Here is a 20,889-nt window from a genome sequence, read left to right as displayed (position 1 = left end):
TATGGAAACTGCTTTTGCAGTTCAGGATATACAGGTTTGTGTGTATTTAGCTTACTGTAAAGCCCTTAGCTTAAAATAAGGATTAAAATTACATTTAAATAGATCACTGAATGTTATTCTTTGTGAAACTGAACTTTTCGTGTGACACAAACATTATAAATCAACACTTGGGAAACTTTTACTTTCTTAATCTATTGATACAAGGAATAAAGTATGAAAAATTTAAAAATCACATTGAAGAATGCAGAAAATCTTAAAAGTCACAGCATTGAAAGAAAAACAATATATTTGATACAACAATCATGGTCTGAAAATAAGTTTCTAAACACTGAATTTCAAATAATTATATTTGGCCAAGCACGGTGGCTCACGCCTGTAATCCCAGCACTTTGGGAGGCTGAGGCAGGTGGATCATGAGGTCAGGAGATCAACACCATCCTGGCTAACATGGTGAAACCCCATCTCTACTAAAAATACAAAAAATTAGCCAGGCGTGGTGGCACGCGCCTGTAGTCCCAGCTACTCGGGAGGCTGAGGCAGGAGAATCACTTGAACTCGGGAGCGGAGGTTACAGTGGGCCAAGATTGAGCCACTGCACTCCAGCTTGGGCAACAGAGCAAGACTCCATCTCAAAAAAAAAAAAAAAAAGAAAGAATTATATTTATTCTTACTATGGGCTAAGCACCACATTAAATACTTACAAATACAAAAAGGGATAAGTACAAATGAGAAAATCAAAGAATAGTAAGGTAAGTAAATTGTCTAAGTATATGCAGCTAATAAGGGGTAGCATCATGGTGGATCCCAAACCATCTGAGCCCACAGCCCAGCTCTTAGCCACTATACCGTGTTGCCCAAGATGTCACCAGAAATGGTTGTGGTGTGGGTTTATCAGTATAGCATAAAAGAACGACATCTATCTGAAGAGAAAAAGGTGCATCTAAATTCTCAGACATTTGTATGTAGCCAAATTATATGCTTTCTAGACTCTTTTAAATGACAAAAATAATTACTTCACGAGTACTATCAACTATTATCATTGTATTACAACTAACAAATTTTTATTCATAAATTTAACATGTATCCTGTTTTAATTTTACCCATACTGCTGTTTAAGCATTACTCCTCCTCCTGCTTTATTCTTCCATACACTATTATCTATTATATCAAACAGGTCTCTTGTCTACCCTCATAGAGTTTTTTCCCCCTTGCTTGTTAAGTTTTGTTTTAGGAATCAATATGAAAATGCAGTCTTTAAAGTCTTTTAAGATTTGTACAACAGCAACAAGAAACAGGAATACATTTGCATATGTTCTCCAAAATAAAAGTTGCATTTGACATGCAACACTTATTAAAACCTACAATTAAAAATATCCCAAGGCTGGGCCGGCGCGGTGGCTCACGCCTGTAATCCCAGCACTTTGGGAGGCCGAGGCGGATGGATCACAAGGTCAAGGGATAAGAGACCTTCCTGGCTAACACGGTGAAACCCCGTCTCTACTAAAAATACAAAAAAAAATTAGCCGGGCGTGGTGGCGGGCGCCTGTAGTCCCAGCTACTCGGGAGGCTGAGGCAGGAGAGTGGCATGAACCCGGGAGGCGGAGCTTGCAGTGAGCGGAGATCATGCCACTGCACTCCAGCCTAGGTGACACAGCGAGACTCCGTCTCAAAAAAAAAAAAGAAAAAGAAAAAATAATAAAAAAAAATTGTAAGGCTGGGCGCAGTGGCTCACGCCTGTAATCCCAGCACTTTGGGAGGCCGAGGCAGGCAGATCGCTTGAGGCCAGGAATTCGAGACCAGCCTGGCCAAGATGGTGAAACCCCGTCTCTACTAAAAATACAAAAAAATTAGCCAGGCGTGGTGGCGCGTGTCTGTAGTCCCAGCTACTAAGAAGGCTGAGGTAGAAGAATCGCTTGAACCCCGGAGACAGAGGTAAACCGAGATTGCACCACTGCACTCCAGCCTGGGTGACAGAGCGAGACCCTGTCTGAAAAAGAAAAAAAAAAAAAATCCTCTAGACCCCTCCCCCAAGCTGTATTTGCAGGATCCATTCAGAGTAGGTACAAAGAGCTGCTTGCTTTTTTTCTAATAATGTCCTAGAAATTACTCTATTCACATTTTACTAAAAAGAATTTATTCACAATCATCTAGAGTTGTATTTTTGTTGTTTTTTTTTTTTTTTTGAGACAGAGTCTCATTCTGTGGCCCAGGCTGGAGTGCAGTGGCACAATCTCGGCCCACTGCAGCCTCTATCCTCCGAGTTCAAGCGATTCTCCTGCCTCAGCCTCCCGAGTAGCTGGGATTACAGGCGCCTGCCACTGCACCCGGCTAATTTTTTGTATTTTTAGTAGAGACGGGGTTTCACCATCTTGGTCAGGCTGGTCTTGAACTCCTGACCTCATGGTCAACCCGCCTCAGCCTCCCAAAGTGCTGGGATTACAGGCGTGAGCCACTGCACCCAGTCTTTTTTTTTTTTTTTTTTTTGAGATGGAATTTCGCTCTTGTTTTCCAAGCTGGAGTGCAATGGTGCAATCTCAGCTCACTGCCTCCCTGGTTCAAGCAATTCTCCTGCCTCAGCCTCCCAAGTAGCTGGGATTACAGGCTTGCACCACCATGCCTGGCTAATTTTTTGTATTTTTAGTAGAAATGGGGTTTCACCATGTTAGCCAGGCTGGTCTCGAACTCCTGACCTCAGGTGATCCGCCCGCCTCAGCCTCCCAAAGTGCTGGGATTACAGGCATGAGCCACCACGCCTGGCCCATCTAGAGTTTTTAATTATAATATTAGTTCTCTAAAAATGCTATCACTTAAAAAAAATCTATCATAACATTCAAATGTTTGGCAAAAGCATGTGATCCCAGCATATTTCTTTGTATTCTTCCCCTTCCCCCTACCTTTTAAACACTTTTTATAAGTTCCTCATACTTTCTTCCATGGACAATTTTCAACAAGTCTAGTCAAACTTATAGAAGCAGAAATTAGAATGGAATCTCTGATGTTTAATGTTCTTATTACAACAGAAATAAAATATAATAAAACAAGCACAAATTCCACCTAACTGATATTTTTACTTGCCTTATCAAGAAAAATCAAGAAGCCCTGCGTTGCCTGTCTGTGAGTGGGCCCTGAAAAAATAGCTTGGGGGGAAGTAACTCTACAAAAATCTTGACTTACAGGTTTTAACAAATGTGCTGTCAAACGCAACTCTTACTTGCACAATAACATGCAGCTTTCTCTCTTTGGTGTCTGCCTTGCACTTTAAAAGCCCATGGAGGATGGAATTTTATTCTCTCAGTTAAGAGTCAACAAAACTATGATCATCGCTCCCTTTTCTTTTCTAGAATATTTCAATGTGTTCACTGCAGCAGATAAAGGCCTGATTAAAATAAAATAATTCACTATCGGCCGGGTGCGGTGGCTCACGCCTGTAATCCCAGCACTTTGGGAGGCCGAGGCGGGCGGATCACAAGGTCAGGAGATTGAGACCATCCTGGCTAACGCAGTGAAACCCCGTCTCTACTAAAAATACAAAAAAAATTAGCCGGGCGTAGTGGCAGGCGCCTGTAGTCCCAGCTACTCGGGAGGCTGAGCCAGGAGAATGGCGTGAACCCAGGAGGCGGAGCTTGCAGTGAGCAGATAACGCGCCACTGCACTCCAGCCTGGGCGACAGAGCAAGACTCCATCTCAAAAAAAAAAAAAAAAAAATTATTCACTATCTTACCCAGGCTATATATTGGATTTTTTTTTTTTTTTTTTTTTTTTTTGAGACAGTGTCTCACTCTGTCACCCAGGCTGGAATGCAGTGGCACAATCTCGGCTCACTGCAACCTCTGTCTCCTGGGTTCAAGCGATTCTCCTGCCTCAGCCTCCTGAATAGCTGGGATTACAGGCACCCACCACCATGCCTGGCTAATTTTTGTCTTTTTGGTAGAGACGGGGTTTCACCATGTTGGCCAGGCTGGTCTCGAACTTCTGACCTCAGGTGATCCGCCTCCCTCAGAGTGCTGGGATGACAGGCGTGAGCCACCGCGCTCAGCCTATATTGGATTTTTTAAATGTTCACATAAACTGAAACTTTGACCAGAGAATTTTTAAAAATCAAAATTGCTACTTTAAAATTTTTAAGTAGTATCTGTTCAAATAATGTGACTTTAAAAAGAATATTCATAGATTTTAATATAGGAAAAATATAGGAAAAATCTTGGCTAATTTTAAATTGATACAGTTTATAATCTAGAGATAATACTGATTAAACAAATATCCATTTCATAATAATCAACCTTAATTGTCACTAAGACTGATGCGGAAGGATTGAATAGTTTAAAAATAAAACAAAACAAAACAAGAAAAGACTCTGAGCAGAGAATCAGAAAGTTAAGAAAACTCATCCTGATCCTGACTAAAGTCAGTACAAAATGGCCATAAAGAGCACTTGGATAAGAAAATTAACTTTCTCAACAACATGAGCAGCAAGGAGCTTGGAAATGAGATACTGTATGGAAAAATAAAAGCTCTTCAGCTTGCTGCACTAGACAAATGAAATCACAGCTGTTCAGCCAAGGCCCTAACAATGATGATGATGATAATCATAAACAACATCAGCATCACTTTATTGAGCCGTTGCACCAGGCACTATGCTGCCTTATCTACATGGTGAAGACTATGAATAACCCCATTTTACAGATATGGAAACCAAGGCACAGGGAAGTTAAGCAGCTTCTTTAGGGACACAGATTTAGTAAGTGGCAAAGTCATAATTAGAATTCATGTAGTCTGGTTGCAAAGGCCACACTCATCATTTCTACACTTTATTCACTGTCCTCTCCAGCTGTGAGAAGTAGAACCCCAATGAGAATTTAAGACTTAGTTGGTGGATTCATGATTGAAAGCTATGAGAAGATTCTATATAATGAATGACATCTTCCGCAACATCCTTACAGTTGTGTGACAGTTTCTCAAGGTTCTTTCTTATAATATCGCCTCTGAATGCAGGTGACAAATGTGAATGTGAAGTCCTACTCCTGTGGACTCACATGCACTTCAAAATAAATTGATTACAAAATCCCCGTAGTAGCTGACTAGTTAACATAAGGCTGATGGCCACAAGGTAATGTAAAGGGAAATATCTACCCCAAGTGAGTGACTTGGTTTTTATTATTATTTATTTATTCTTTTTAGAAATGGGTTCTTCCTTGGCTACCCAAGCTGGAGTGCAGTGGCATAGCCAAAGCTTACTGTATCCTCAAGCTCCTGGGCTCAAGCAATTCTCCTACCTCAGCCTCCCAAGTAGCTGGGATTATAGGTTAGTACCACCATGCTTGGCTAATTTTATTTTTTGTAGAGACAGGGTCTCGTAATGTTGCCCAGGCTGGTCTTGAATTCCTGGACTGAAGCAGTTCTCTAATCTCAGCCTCCCGGCTAGGATCCTTCCTTCTGAAGACAATTAGATAGGCTAGTTGTGAGGACAACCCCTAGTTTGAATGAAGTCATGTCATCAGGACAGCTAGGTAAGGAGAGAGGACAGACCAAGTGCATCCAATAGTAGTACCAAGTCATTAAAATACAAGTTAAAAAGAAGAGGTGGTCAGAATACATCCTATTCTATCCCTCAAGAAATTAGCATTCACTCATACAAAAGACAGTTCCACTAACCGAGAGTCTCAAAGTTACTGGAAAACAGAGGTTGTGTAAAAGTAAATGGTGACGAGTGGGAACATAACTTGCCATCATGCAGTAATTAACAGACTGTGTTCCTTACAACCCTAGAGTGTCACGGGGATATCCCTTAGTGAAAAGGTCCTCTAGTCCCTTTATGTAGATATCTGTTTTATATTTGTAAGATTCTGAGTAAGTTTATCTGACAGAAAGGGCACTGGTACTTTTTAAGAAGGTTATAACCACCACTTTACCATATTTTCCAACTCTGTAGGGATACTGTTTGGCTTGTTCATTAGATCTAAAAACACCAGATATAAAAATGTTATCTGGCTAGGTGTGGTGGCTTATGCCTGTTACCCCAGCACTTTGGGAAGCTGAGGTAGGAGGATTGCTTGAGGCCAGATGTGCAAGACCAGCCTGGACAACATAGCAAGACTCCAATCTATATTAAAAAAAAAACAAAAAACATTTTTTTGTGTCAGGGTCAGGGTCTCCTTCTGTCACCCATGTCAGAGTGCAGTGGTGTGATCTTGGCTCACTGCAACCTCTGCCTCCCAGGCTCAAGTGATCCTCCCAACCTCAGCCTCTTGAGTAGCTGGGAATACAGGCACATGTCACTGTGCCCTGCTAAGTTTTGTACTTTTTGTAGAGATGGGGTTTTGCCATGTTGGCCAGGCTCAACTCTTGAACCTTGGGTTTTGAATTCTTGGGCTCAAGCGATCTGCCCACCTTTGCCTCCCAAAGTGCTAGGATTACAGACATGAGCCACTCTGCCTGGCCTACAAAAACCTTTAAAAAAATCTTTTCTACCAGTTGTTACAGTGAGAACAAATAATTACACAAAAATTATTTGAAAGGCAACTACCTGCCAAAAAATGTTAGATACTTGCTCTGAACTAAAATAAACATAGTATTACTTACATACACACCACTGTTTAACTACAGCATGCTAACAATCGTATTATCAAGTACCAAAGAAAAAATACAAATTCAATTTCTACCAAAATATTTTCATTAAAATCAAAACCCAACTTTTCTGTTTCTATTTTGATTCCTAACCCTACCAAAGCAATATAAACCGAGCAGTTATTAAGGTTGTCTCCTTAATTAGTGACCTGGTTCTACCTGATGTGGCCTTATATAAAGAGACTGTGTTATATGGAAAAGGTCAGATCTTATGAACTTAACTCACCAAAATGATTTGAAGGAAGACCTCATATTGTCGTATGTTATATAGCGCTTCTTTTAACATATATGGCTGAAGTTCGGCCCTCATGAGTGGGTCGTTGGCTGCCTTCTCAAGGATGGCTGTGTAGCGGTATACCTGGCTCCGGGCAGTCTCAAGCTGGGAATCAATATGCTGCATGGTGGCTGGGATTGCTACATGGAGAACAGCTGGCACTGTTTGTAAGCATATAAAAAGGTAGCCATAAAAGAGACTGAAAACAATTAAGGAGAAGAAGCCTAGAAAGTAGTTACATTTTAAGCATTAAGTTAGGGATTTTTTCCCCAATCAAATTAGTAATAAAGAGGCATGTGTTACTTGGGTCCCACAACATAAAGAAAAGAATCTAGGCGGGGGGCGGTGGCTCACGCCTGCAATCCTAGCACTTTGGGAGGCCGAGGCGGGCAGATCACGAGGTCAAGAGATCGAGACCATCCTGGCCAACATGGTGAAACCCTGTCTCTACTAAAAACACAAAAATTAGCTGAGCGTGGTGGCACGCGCCTGTAATCCCAGCACAGGAGAATTACTTGAACCCGGGAGGCGGAGGTTGCAGTGAGCTGAGATCACGCCACTGCACTCCAATCTGGGCGACAAAGGCGAAACTCCATCTCAAAAAAAAAAAAAAAAAAAAAAGAATCTAAAACAAGTTCAAACAAAAGATATTATCAGAATGATAACCCAGTTATAGTAGGTCAGCTTTTGCCACTAAATATAGAAGAGTTTAGAGAATCGGCAGAGTTTGGTATTATGTGTTGTTAACCACGTGCTTCCAGAAAAGCCACTGACCCTTCCTTTTGTATATCTTCTTTTCTAGTTATTTAAACAACAACAACAAAAAGGAATGTTTGTTAAGAAACTCATCTGGATGGTGAAAAATGACAGAATAGTCTAGCAAGGAAGGGCCATTTATGAAAATGGAAATTTGACTTTTTAGAAGTTTTTAAAAGAGAAAAAATTACCCTTTTATACTAGATTAGTGATTTGGTGAAAGACAATAACACCTTATCAGTGGGCCTACGGGAGTACTAAATTTCATAAGGAAGTTACTTCCACTGGTAGGTACTTTATTAAATATTTCATAAGTACTTTCAAACTTATAAAGAATGCATTAAGTATATAACCACAAAGTAGATGCCCCCGAATTTAGAGATCTGAAATATCTCCTTGTGGTTCTTTTCATTCCATTAACTGCACCAAGAACTGTTTTCAGGAAGATTTTTATTTTTTAAATAACTAAATTGTACTCCCTTTTGATTACTGACTTGCAGTAATGAACACAAAGTCCCGCTGAACTGGGAGGTTAGCTTTGAGCAGGACCCTTCATTGCTTTCACTGATTCACTTTCTCCTACTAGCTTCATGGTACATAAAATGTAAAGTCTTGCCCCAGCAAAAGTAAAAATCACTACACATTATAAACAGTAGTTATTCTTAAGGAAACAGTAAAAAAATGCAAATCTTAAATTTAAGAATGCCAGTGGTGTGTTATTATTCTCCTCACTGTGCAAGTTAAATTTTAAACATACATAACCTTTAGAATTAACCTAATGATATACCTACAATCATCAATGCCTTCTCCTCCTTTTCCACAGTCTCTGTTAAATAAACGAATTCCAGTAACAATCATGGTGAGTTCTTTCAGCTGGCGTTCTTTGTCCTTCTTAGAAAGAGTTAGAAATGTCCCAAGCTCTGCCTGAGGGAAAACACTTTGTAGAGCAGCTAAAATAAACCAGAAAAAAAAAGGAAAACAAAATGATAGAATAAAGATATCAGAAGTTAAATAAGGTTTTTCTTTAGCAGCAAATTAAGGGTCTGAGTTACTTATATGATTCTTTAAATTACTGATACCTGATTATAGAATACATAATAAAATTTATCACACATCAAAGCTGGATTACTGAGAGTTATGCCATTGCCTCATGTCCATTTTTAATAATCAAGCATCCAGCAGTAACTTTTTGGCAATGGGCATGAAAACAAACTTTCTAATTAGGGATCTGAGCCAAAAAATGGATGCTTTAAAATAATTATGGAAGAAAGCCATAGGAGAGCTAGACATTTTTCCTAGTCCTCATTTTAAAGGATGAAAGAGGGCAAAGATTTCCTAAGGATAAAACGGTGCCCCTTTCCATCCATTTTAAATGACAGACTCAATTTCTTTCATCAATATGGAATATCCCTTTCCAGCTTTTCCATTTACTCAATCAACCTGGTACCCTCAATCCTACTATCAATGTTTCTCTAACGAGGTGTAATAGGTGCCTAGATATGTGCAGCTCTAGGAAAATTAGCGATATTTCACCTTCTAGAGGTGCTACTTGAGTTTTAGAACGGATACACAGTGTAAAAGGAGACTGGGTACATTTTAACTCATTTGTGCTGATTTTTTTTTTTTTCAGATAAAAAGGGAACTTCAATCTTTGTCACTTCCAATTTAACATATTTTATAAAATACAATAATCATATATTTTCACTTATGAAATGGAAATTGGTTATACTTTTTACCTGTTACCTCTCTGACAGTCTTGATGTCTGTAGGGGATCCAAGGCCAGAGCGGAGTAACACATAGCTAATAATCTTCCGGTAGAGGCTTTCCAATTCTTCTTTAGCACATGCTCTGTTATCTGTAATTTCTCTGGTAACAGAGCCTAATCTAGACTCTAGGACCCGGTGATGTTCTTCGAGAAATTCCACTAAAATTGCCAAATAACAATGTTCTATATATTTAATTTTTAGAATTCTTCTCACATAAGAACTAGAGAAAAACCGGATTGGATATGGCAATTCTACTTCAGGAAAACAAGTAATTTCTTAAGCTGTAATAATGAAATAAAAAACAGTGGCCAGCATGTAGCCTCAAGACAAAAATCCAGTAGGGAAGATTTATTACAGTGACTTAAATGGAATACTTTGTCAAAACACCTAAGACTTTAAACAGCCAAACTAAACAGGAGATATCAGAAAAGGCTAAAACCTCCCAATTAAGCAGAAAATAAAAAAGACCATTTCTACAACATATATATTATATATTTTAATTTTAATACTATATGAAAAAATAAATATATACATATTATATATTTATGCTATATGTAAGCACATGTAGTATACTATACATAAGCATATATAGTAGCAGAAATATATACGTAGTACATATGTTCCTTTCAGTTATGTGTATTTTTATTTCAGTTCTAGATAAATTTCCTCTGAAAAGCATTATTGATAATATGATGTTGCATGGAGAACTGTATCCCTCCTCATTCCTCCTGTGATATGCTGAGGGATAGGCTTCACTTTGGCAGGACACAATGTTCACTGAGTTGTTGCAAGTACAATTCTGCAATGACTCTATAAGACAACCCATTTTACTATTACAAGGGCAATAATTAACATATCCACCACGCACAGTTTATACCTATACTCTTGCCACAAAACCAACTGAGAACTTTTTGCAAATTAAAAATATATTTAAATAACAAATTTAAAAATCTATAGGTTAAATTTTATTATATGACTTTTTTTTGCTTTAAAATTTCACTATTAAGCAAAAACGCAAGATACATACTTTTACATAGGTAGCATAACTGAAACTAATAAAGAGAAAAATCACCAAATTGTTAATAATGATTGTACTATATAGTAGAGGTAGAGGTAGTCCACAGAGAAATAGACTTGTTTTATATAGCAGGGGCAGAGGCAGTCCATAGAGAATTACATTTTCCTTTTTCTTTTGTTTCCAACTTGTCTTTGATGTATGCATTAAATTATTTACATAATGAGCCAGGCGTGGTGGCTCACACTGATAATCCCAGCACTTTGAGAGTCCAAGGCGCAGACAGATCACTTGAGGCCTGGATTTCAACACCAGCCTGGGCAACATGGCGAAATCCTGTCTCTGCTAAGAATACAAAAATTAGCTGGGCATAGTGGCACACACCTATAGTCCCAGCTACTCGGGAGGCTGAGGTGGGAGAATTGCTTCAGCCTGGGAGTCAGAGATTGCAGTGATGTGTGGATCGTGCCACTGCACTCCCGCCTGGGTGACAGAGCAAGACTCTGTCTCAAAAGAAAAAAAAAAATTTACGTATGGAAAAGCTTTCTAAACTTACACTCCCCATCGTTCATTTTTGAATAGTTACATAATGTAGGTAATTATAATGAGATAATAACATAAACCAGGAACAAGAAAATCTACAAATTAAAAACTTTTAACTTCAATGGGCTGGTTGTTTGAATTCCTAATTATTATGTATTAGTGCCATAAAGGTTAAAAGACAATAGACTTGGAAACAATAATTATGAGCATAATAATTGGAATTCACTTTTAACACTCACAAAGGCCAATGGTTTTTTTTTTTCATTTAGCATTTCTAACATTGTTATATTTCTCAAAGTTGATTGCCAAAAATTAAATTGTTAAATTGATTAAACTATTAAATTCATTGTCAACCAAATGAAGCCCTTCTTAGCTGAAATACAGTATGAAATTTTTTAAGTATAAAAATAGGTAGTATACATTACCTCGATTTGTATAATTCATATCAAAGTAGACTTGCATCTTAATAGTGTCCAGGGATGGATTTTTAGTATCCAATAGCCGAGTCATACAAAGCTAGAAAAGAATGTCCCATGAATACTTCTAGTTATAGTTTTTGAGACAGTCAAGTATTTCCTAAAGTTATTTTCAAAAATAAGGGAAAAGCAGTGGTTCCTGATATTGATTCACCAGTAAACCCTTTTATTATTTTTTTTTCTCCTTGAGGACTTCAGGCTTTATAGTTTATTTAACCAATAACTTTTTTTTATTTTTATAGATTTAGGGGGTACAAGTGTCATTTTGTTACATGGATATATTGCGTGTAGTGGTGAAGCCTGGGCTTTTAGGGCAGCTAACACCTGAATAGTGGACATTGTACCCATTAAGTGATTTCTCATCCCTCACTCCCCTCTCACCCTCCCAAGTCTCCAATATCTACTGTTCCACTCTCTACGTCCCTGGGTACATATTATTGAGCTCCCACTTATAAGTGAGAACATGTGGTATTTTACTTTCTGAGTTATTTCACTTAAGATAGTAGCCTCCAGTTCCATCCATGTTGCCACAAGACATGATTTCATTATTTTTTATGGCTCAATAGAACTCCATTGTGTGTATGTGTGAATACATTTTCTTTATCCAATCATCTGTTGATGGACACTTATGTTGATTCCATATCTTTACTACCAATAACATTTGTTAAGTAATAAGTTATTTCCCTTGAGTTAACCAATAATCATCATGCCCAGGTGCCTAGTAGTCTAGTTGAAGGCAAGAAACCTGATGTTTTGGTTAGTTTCTAGTCTTAATGTGGGTAAATGTTCCACAAAGCTTATATTCCAGTCTAAAACTCTTCTAGAGTTCCTCATTACTATTTATTTGTGCCTTGAACAACACTCCTCATTTTATTTTATAAAAAGCTGCTGCAGCTGGTGCGGTGGTTCACACCCGTAATCCCAGAACTTTGGGAGGCGGAGGTTGGCAGATCACCCGAAGTCAGGAGTTCGAGACTAGCCTGGTCAACATGGTGAAACCCGCCTCTACTAAAAATACAACAATTAGCCAGGCATGGTGGCACACACCTGTAGTCCCAGCTACTTGGGAGGCTAAGACAGGAGAATCGCTTGAGAATCTGGGAGGTGGACATGGCAATGAGCCAAGATCATGCCGCCACACTCCAGCTTGAGGGACAGAGCAAGACTCTGTCTCAAAAAATAAAATAGAATTAAATTAAATTAAATTAAAATTAAAAAGCTGCTGCAACTACCCCCCTCTCTTCACAAAATTTCTCTGGTTCTACCCTTGATATTTCTTTTCCTGGTCTGTTTTCTCCTATGAGCCCCCATATAGATGGCTCATTCCCTTCTCTGCCTTGCCTCTTTAGACTGAATATCAACCTCAGTTTTTCTTTCCTTCTCTCATCTCTACTCATCACCTCCCTCCCCCACTTCCTTCACTGCTCACCCTGTAGGCTGAATATACTGCAGCTGGCAGGCACTTGGCAGCATCACTCTCAACCCATCTCCCTGAGCACCAGCCTTGCTTTCCTGGGAGGAGGGAGGGGAGAATGCAAGACTGAGGATTGTACACTGTGTCTTTGCAGAAGCCTGTGCACCTGGATCCCTCCACATAGAGAAGTACTGTTCTAAAATGCACACTTAAAAAAATAGCTCATCCACGTGATTTTTAGTTGAGAAAAAAATTGTCACTTGAATATAACATACGTTGTTAGTTTATGTACCTGTCATATTAAAAGTATATTGACTTGATTCTTTCCAACTTAGTTGAGTTGGGGGATTGGGGGGAATGGAAAACTCTTCTTGGGTCATGACAAGGAGAACAACTTATTTTCTGCCCCTCCTTGATTCTCTTCCATGGCTTTCCAATAAAATTTCTGACTGTCACAATCACTTCCCCTATTGCTAAGAACAAGCTTTATACCACCTTTTCTCTGCATCCTCACCAATATCTGTTATGTTTTTACTTTTTAAAGACATTCTAACTGGTGTAAGATTGTATCTCATTGTCAGAATAGAAAATCCAGACATAAAGCCACATACCTGCAGTCGGGTGATCTTTGACAAAGTCAATAGAAACATACACTGGAGAAATGACATCCTATTCAATAAATGGTGCTGGGAAAATTGGATTACCACATGCAGAAGAATGAAACCGATCCCAATGTCTCACCATATACAAAAATTAACAACTCAAGATTGATTAAAGACTTAAATGTAAGACCTGAAACTATAAAAATAACAGAAAAAAACCTGGGGCTGGACATTGGCCTACGCAAAGAATTCATGACTTAAAAGTAAATGCAACAGAAATAGACAAATTGGATGTAAATAAACTAAAAAGCTTCTACACATCAAAATGAATAATCAACAGAGTGAAAAGACAACCTGCAGAATGGGAGAAAATATGTACAAACTATGCATCTGACAAAGGACTAATATTCAGGATCTACGAGGGACTCAAACAACTCGACAACAACAAATAACCCCATTATAAAGTGGGCAAAGGCCATGAATAGACATTTTTCAAAAGAAGACATACAGATGGCCAAAAAGCATGAAAAAAATGTTCAACATCACTCAGCATTAGAGAAATGCAAATTAATTTAGTTCTATTTAACTTCACAGTATATGACAAACCAGTTAATGTTTGCAATGTGAGAGATTAATAACAAGGTTTCACCAAAATACTGTAGCAGATGCTGCTACCTGCCCAATTTCCCTGCCCTTCCTTCCTTCCTAACAGAGCCTCAATTTGGACTGGGGCAAGGATTTATTCATCTAAGAAAGAAAAAAGAAGTGAATGTCCCTGGGTCACTTACAATATCATTCTGGTCAATAAATGTAAGTAGATGGGAGGGATTCTGGGAAAATTATTTTCTGGATAGAAGGTGATAGACCCAATTGGCACACATTTTTTGCCCTTTGTCTTTCCCCCTTCTTTCTGCCTAGAGGTAGGGTAGCTATCTTTTGACCACCAGATGACCATATTGCAAGGATGATGTGCCCCAGGAAGCCAGGAAGAATGGTCTATGTCTCTCCAGACTTTGTGTTATGAGAAAAATACCTCATGTGTACTATTATTCTGTGGGCTTTTGTTTCATGCAGCTGAAGGCAATAATGACTAATACAAATATTGTATTTACAACAGAGAATAAGTAATTGCAAATTTGAGGACTGTTGGGTAATCACCTTAACAAGATTCTGCACATCACTTTTCATGAGGGTTCTATCCATGTTAAAGCCATTACTTGGATTCAGGACAACAGCTTTCACCTGGAAAAAAGTAGAAACGAGTCCATTAAGTAGGAAAGAATCCATTAAGCAATTTTATTTCACATTATTAGTTTAATATATTTCCATTTTTTAAACAACTACCTCTTGATTACGTTGGGGTTGGTTTTTCAACTATTTTTCTTATTACTGAACTCATCAGTACCCTTGTTAGAGGTTGAAGAAAGGAAGCGACAAACATCAAACTTGAATATGGTGCTAGAAAAGTTATATGGGGAAATAAGTTGAAAGCAATGGCTAGGTTTTCAATTGGGAAACTATGGTATATTTTACTGTGTTTTTATTGTGTATTGTTAACCAAAAGCAAGAACAGAGAAACCACAGCAACGAGTAATTTTTAACAACGGCAAACAAAAATACACGTCAAAAAATTCCCACACAGGAGAACATTACTGATGTTTCCAAAACTCATCAAGGTCTTCTAAATGTCTCTATAAATTTAGAACTCACATGCTCTATAAACTTTTTAAAAATGTTTTCACTAACTTGTCCAATTATCTCGTTACGTTTCAACTGAAAAACATTTATGAAATCCTCACAGAATTTAAAGGGGAAAATGGACACCACATCTTAAAAAACCTCTTAATAAAGTTGTAATCACAAAAATATTTCTTCTTACCATAAAAGCAATCAGAGTTTCAGAAACAATCTCTCCATGGGCTGCACATTCTTGTCCTATTTCTCGTATAATACTCCTTATAACACTTTCGGCCTGAGTTGGAGGCATTCTGCCTAAATAAAACAACAATTTTTTTTTTAAAAAACTTGGTTTTATGCAAATTTATTTTTTTCCTCTTTTGATTTCTGCAATATTGTATTTGTAAAGAGTCATAATATAATCTATTAGCTTATTAGCATTTTTATTAGTATCTAGGCCTCTCCTGTTTTTCATTATTTTTAAAAATGAAGGACTTTATTGAAGACAGACAACGATTGGGATTTCAAATAATTGAAACATTTGATAAATAACATTTTCAATTATTTAAATTATGGTCACTAAACATATATTCCTATCATGATATTCTTAATTTAAAAAAAAAAAAAAGGCTAAGCAGGCTGGGCGCGATGGCTCACGCCTGTAATCCCAGCACTTTGGGAGGCCAAGGCAGGCGAATCACCTGAGGTCGGGAGTTCGAGACCAGCCTGACCAACTTGGAGAAACCTCGTCTCTACTAAAAATACAAAATTAGCCGGGAGCGGTGGCACACGCCTGTAATCCCAGCTACTTGGGAGGCTGAGGCAGGAGAATCGTTTGAACTCGGGAGGCGGAGGTTGCGGTGCCACTGCACTCCAGCCTGGCAACAAGAGCGAAACAGCGTCTCAAAAAAAAAAAAAAAAAAAAAAGGCTAAGCAGTATTTGTAGGGGAGGGAGGTAAAATCAATGAGAAACCCAAGAGTACAGCTTGAAAGAGGAAATGCTTATTCCACCACATTCATTAAATGACCCTTCGTAACTGTACTAGAATCTTGGAAAACAATTCTTGCTCAGATCATTAAAATGATCTTTTCCGCACATCTAAAATAGAGTTCAGACGCTCCATAAAAGACATAAAAGCAAAAACCAAAACATAAGAGTTATGCATCATGGAAAAAAATGAACTTCCGGTTATTAATTCCACTTATAAGGAAAAAGTGGTAGGTTTTGATCGAGTTTTCTGATTTTCCTGAATATTGGTAACTAAGCACAACGGAAGTTGGCATGTAGAGTACAACAAAGGCAATATCAGGTAGATAAAGCCAACTCCTCAGCATTATTAGCTTTCCGATGCATGGGTACGAAGCACTAGGCATTTTGTCCAGTGAAACCAGATTGACTGGATTCCATCGTGACCCGACCACTGTCTAGCTGTGAGACCTTGGGCACTTGCTTCACTTCTTTCCAGAGGTGTGAGGACTAAATTAGTCCTATGTATTTAGTGGTTACAACAGTGCGCGGCTTAAGGGAATCGCTTAAAACAGGTTAGAATCAGTACTCCAAGATCGCAGGCAGCGCATACGCAAGTGCCAGTCAGTGGGAGAGTCCGTCCCGCTCCGGATCTGTGTGCGCATGCGCGCCGCTGCTGGGTCGCTAGGGACGCGGCTCAGCACCTTCCCCGCACCCACCCTCCAATTACTAAGTCTCCCGGGGTCCGGCTTCTGGGGTAGCCAGTGGAGCGGAACAGAAGTGGGAGGCCTCACGCACCCGCGCAATGGCTAGAGGGCAGCCCTGCAGCCCTGGGGTGGCGCCTCCGGCAGGAATGCACCGCTGTTCCAGCTCTGCGGCGGCGCAGCCTAAAGGATCGAGACTGAGAGCTGAGTCTCGACGAGGCAGGACGCGGTCCTTCAGCTGCCCGGGCTCCGCGAGGCGCCCCACGCCCGCCGCCTGGCGGGGTACGCCTCCGGGTCAAGGGCGCGGAGCCCCGAGTAGGCTGACCTGGATCGGAATCGACAGCATGAGCCGTGTCTGTCTGCTTCTGTCTTGGGGCCCTCACCGCGACAGTCGGGGCAGTTGGGCGCTCGTAGCAACCGCTGCGTAACCATGGAGATGGAAGGCTCCGAACCAGAGGGGGCGGGGCCAGGTGGGGGTGGGGCGGGGTCCCACTTTGAGGGTCTTTCCCCCAAAAGATGGGCTGGAAAAACTTTAAAAACAAAGGAATTTCAGGCAGAGACATCTTAACCTCCGTGGTTAAGACTGTGAAACATAAGTTCTCGTAAATAAGGATATTAACTTGCTAGCGTGGGAACGATGAGGCGGCTTTGAAAACGGGGTGGGGGAGAGGGAGGAGCCAGTTGGAGAGGCTGGGAAAACGGAAGGGCTGTATCCTGGGCAAATAGAGTTCTTGTAAAATATGTAGTTTTAAAAAACAAAAGTAAAAAGTATCGAGGTTTTATTTCATGTCCCGTTGTTCAAAGGAAGTCTGTAACAGAACGCTCCAAGATGCCCAAAGAGAAAACTGCTCATTCAAGAAGCACATGATAAGAACACATTAGTGTCCGAGTCAAAATAATGAGGTTCTATCCCTTAACGATAATATCGTTAGGCCCACCTTCAGACGTGAAAGTGTGAGAAAGGATTAAATATTCATTAGAAGGAGAACATCAAACAACAAGGTTTTATTTTTAAACAGTAATTTTTCTCAAACTGCAAACAAATATGCAGAATATGCTTTGCTTAAGGACATTCCCTGATCACTAGGAAATGAATCAACACAAAAACTCAAGAATACACATCATAAGATAACACAGTTTTATTTCCGCCTTCTAGAAAATGTTCCCGGAATGTGGATGAAGCTTGTGTAAAAACAGATGTTCAGAGTAACAAGATTTATAATAGCACAACCTTAGAAATCTAAACACGATATTTAAGTAAAATCTCAGGCAGGTATTTAAAATTATGTTAACAAAAACCTTATGTTTGTCTTATATTTTTTAAAAGTCAAATGCAAAATTTTTATCTAATATGACTTAAACTATACTGACATACATATAATGCACAAAAAGTGTATGTCAATTTTTCAAAATCACAGCAAGCAATTAGATCTAAGGATGGAATTATAGGTAAATTACTTTTATTTCTTTATACTTTTCTGTTTTTTCTGGATTTTTCCATAATGAATATATATTGTCTTATGACCTATAAAACAAAATTTAAAAATACCAGGGAGATGAGACTGGCTATTTGTAGAGAATGAGCCCAATTTAGATATACAAATATACTATAAGTATACAAGGTAAAGCAACCAAAGGAAGGTGAGATAGCAAAATTTTAACAGTGGTTGTAACTTTGTAATGGCTTATGGCTGATTTGTCTTCTTTATACTTTAAGATAGCTACCAAAACGTCTTCCATGAGCATATATTATATATTAGAACATTAAATATTTTTTAAGATGGTAAGAATAATACCATCATATTAAGTATAGTTTTAAACTAATGGACAAATCCTGGCACAAATACTCCCTGAGTATGTTTGATAATTCCTACTTAATGTCAATGTTTTCTTCTCTTTTTATTACTAATTTAACCCTGTGTTGGGAATGACAGTGTTCTCTTTAAAAAAAAAATCTCTCAACCTCTTCCTCAGTGAGAGTGGCCTGTGACATGGTCTGGCCAATGAGATGTAAGTATAATCACTGGATGAGGTGTCAGGGAAAGCACTTCCATTTTATGTCTATTGTCTTTCCTTTTCTTTCTACTTGAAAGGAGAATATGCTGGCTGAAGCTCCAGCAGCCTTGTTGTGAACATAAACATGAGGGTCACACCTTAAGGACGGTGGAACAAAAATGAAAAAGGAACCTGAGTTCCCGGTAATGTCATGGAACAGCCCTATCAGCTTCTTGACTGGCTATCTCCATCCAGACTTTGCATGAGAGAAGATAAACCCCTATTTTATTAAGCTACTGTTATTTGGGTTTTCCGCTACATTCAACCAAACTGAATCCCTGACTGCAACAATGGGTATGACTTTGGAAGTATTATTTAGCGTTTTGTGCTACATTGAATTATTCTCCCTAATCCTTCATGCCTCTTAGCATCCATACCTTTGTCATGGACTTTGGTGGAGTATACTTCCCCAATCCTTGATTTTGAATTTAGCTATGTGACTTGCTTTGGCCAAAGTGTTGTGGTGAAGCAACAGTGTGCCAAATCAGATCCAAGGTCTTAAGAGACCCCATATTTCTGCTTTCTCTCTTGTGCCTGTATCATTGCCATGAGAAGTACATACCCTAGCAAGCTCTTTGGTCCCAGAATGACATGCATATGGCACAGAATTGCCTGAACCAATCTTTTAGTAAGATGCAGAGATGCCCGCCTGAGGCCCAGCCTAGATCAGCCAAACTCCAGTCAACCTGTAGACGTGTGATAATGAATGAGTATTGTTTTAAACCACTGAGTTTTGGAGTGGCTTATTATACAGTATAAGTGTGGAAAGAGTTCATTTATAAACCTTTCAGTGATTTAAATTTCTCATTTATAAAACAGAGAAAACAATAGTATCTATCTCATGGAGTTGTGAGAATAAAATGAGATAGCCCTCATGAAGCACTTAGCACAGCATCTGACATAGATAAAAGGATTCATAAATTTTAGATACTAGTATTTTATGACCTTTATCATGGTTATTATTGACAATATCAACTATGACAATATATTTTATACTCCCATGGTTTATTGGACTTCTAGTCTTTGTAGAACTAATTGTTCCTAGTTTTAACATGGCAGCAATGGCATTTAATTAAAGAACATGGAGGAACCAGACAGAGTGCATCCAGAGAATGATAAGAAAAATTTTGTCAGAATAAGATAGAGAGAATTGGATATATTTACCTTAAGAAAAAGAAGGTATGAGAACTCTTCTCAGTTTTGTTAAAAGAGAAACCAAGCTTTATGTTGTTTCAGAACACGAGATTACAAATCTACATAAAACAGTCTTAAAATAGAATTGTGATGGAAGTCATCCTAGAAGAAGTGAACCTCATTTTATCAAATGTTTTTTATCTAAAAGCTAAAAGATTGCCTTTAAGAATATTGTAGAATTAATTTCTTCTGATTAAGTGGCTTTAATATGTCACAAACTGTTCAACTTTTAAAGAGAGAGTTAAATATTTTTCCTTTTCCTAAGGCTTTAAGAGGTTTTAAGCTCAAATGGGTTGAGTTCTTAGCATGTTTAATAATTTTTTATTGAGCCGGGCATGGTGGCTCACGCCTGTAATCCCAGCACTTTGGGAGGCTGAGGTGAGTGGATCGCCTGAGGTCAGGAGTTTGAGACCAGCCTGGCCAACATAGTGAAACACCATCTCCACTAAAAATTCAAAAAATTAGCTGGGCGTGGTGGCGGGCACCTGTTATCCCAGCTGCTTGGGAGGCTAAGGCAGGAGAATTGCTTGAACCCGGGAGGTGGAGGTTGCAGTGAGCCAAGAGATCGTGCCATTGCACACCAGCTTGGACAACAAGAGCGAAACTCCATCTCAAAAACAAACAACAACAAAAAATAATTATTTTTTATTGACTACTGGACGTTGAAATTGCATCCTTGTTGAGTGTCTGAATTGTCCCCCTTTGGGAAGGGTTGTGCTTTTTTTTTCAGCCAGTTATTTGTGAATGAGTTTGATTCATTTGAGGACTGTTTTTAAGCTTTATTAGGGTAGGTCTAGAGTAGTCTTCATTCCAGGAATAAT

General features: G+C 38.9%; 1 protein-coding gene across 14 annotated transcripts in view; it reads right to left on the bottom strand.

Moving 5' to 3' along the window:
• The window catches only part of CFAP206 (cilia and flagella associated protein 206), a 58,851-nt gene extending 41,589 nt beyond the window's left edge, over window positions 1–17,262 (bottom strand). The window contains exons 1-7 of one of the 14 annotated variants that reach the window (XR_009212416.1): window positions 16,705–16,826; window positions 15,351–15,463; window positions 14,630–14,713; window positions 11,405–11,495; window positions 9,391–9,603; window positions 8,446–8,604; window positions 6,851–7,059 (exon numbers count right to left, since the gene is read on the bottom strand). Coding sequence is in view for 13 of the 14 variants with exons in the window: in XM_058435373.1 (XP_058291356.1) it covers window positions 6,851–7,059; window positions 8,446–8,604; window positions 9,391–9,603; window positions 11,405–11,495; window positions 14,630–14,713; window positions 15,351–15,463; window positions 16,705–16,780 (945 nt within the window). In the remaining variant the exon portion in view is untranslated. The other 13 variants (XM_032154854.2, XM_058435383.1, XM_058435380.1 and 10 more) reach the window with 13 other exon arrangements.
• Window positions 17,263–20,889: the final 3,627 nt, after the last annotated feature.

The sequence above is a fragment of the Hylobates moloch genome, unplaced genomic scaffold, assembly GCF_009828535.3.
Source record: "Hylobates moloch isolate HMO894 unplaced genomic scaffold, HMol_V3 SCAFFOLD_2, whole genome shotgun sequence".
NCBI classification, from domain to species: domain Eukaryota; kingdom Metazoa; phylum Chordata; class Mammalia; order Primates; family Hylobatidae; genus Hylobates; species Hylobates moloch.
Note: the sequence above shows the minus strand (reverse complement) of the source record. Positions and strands in the feature narration are given on the sequence as shown.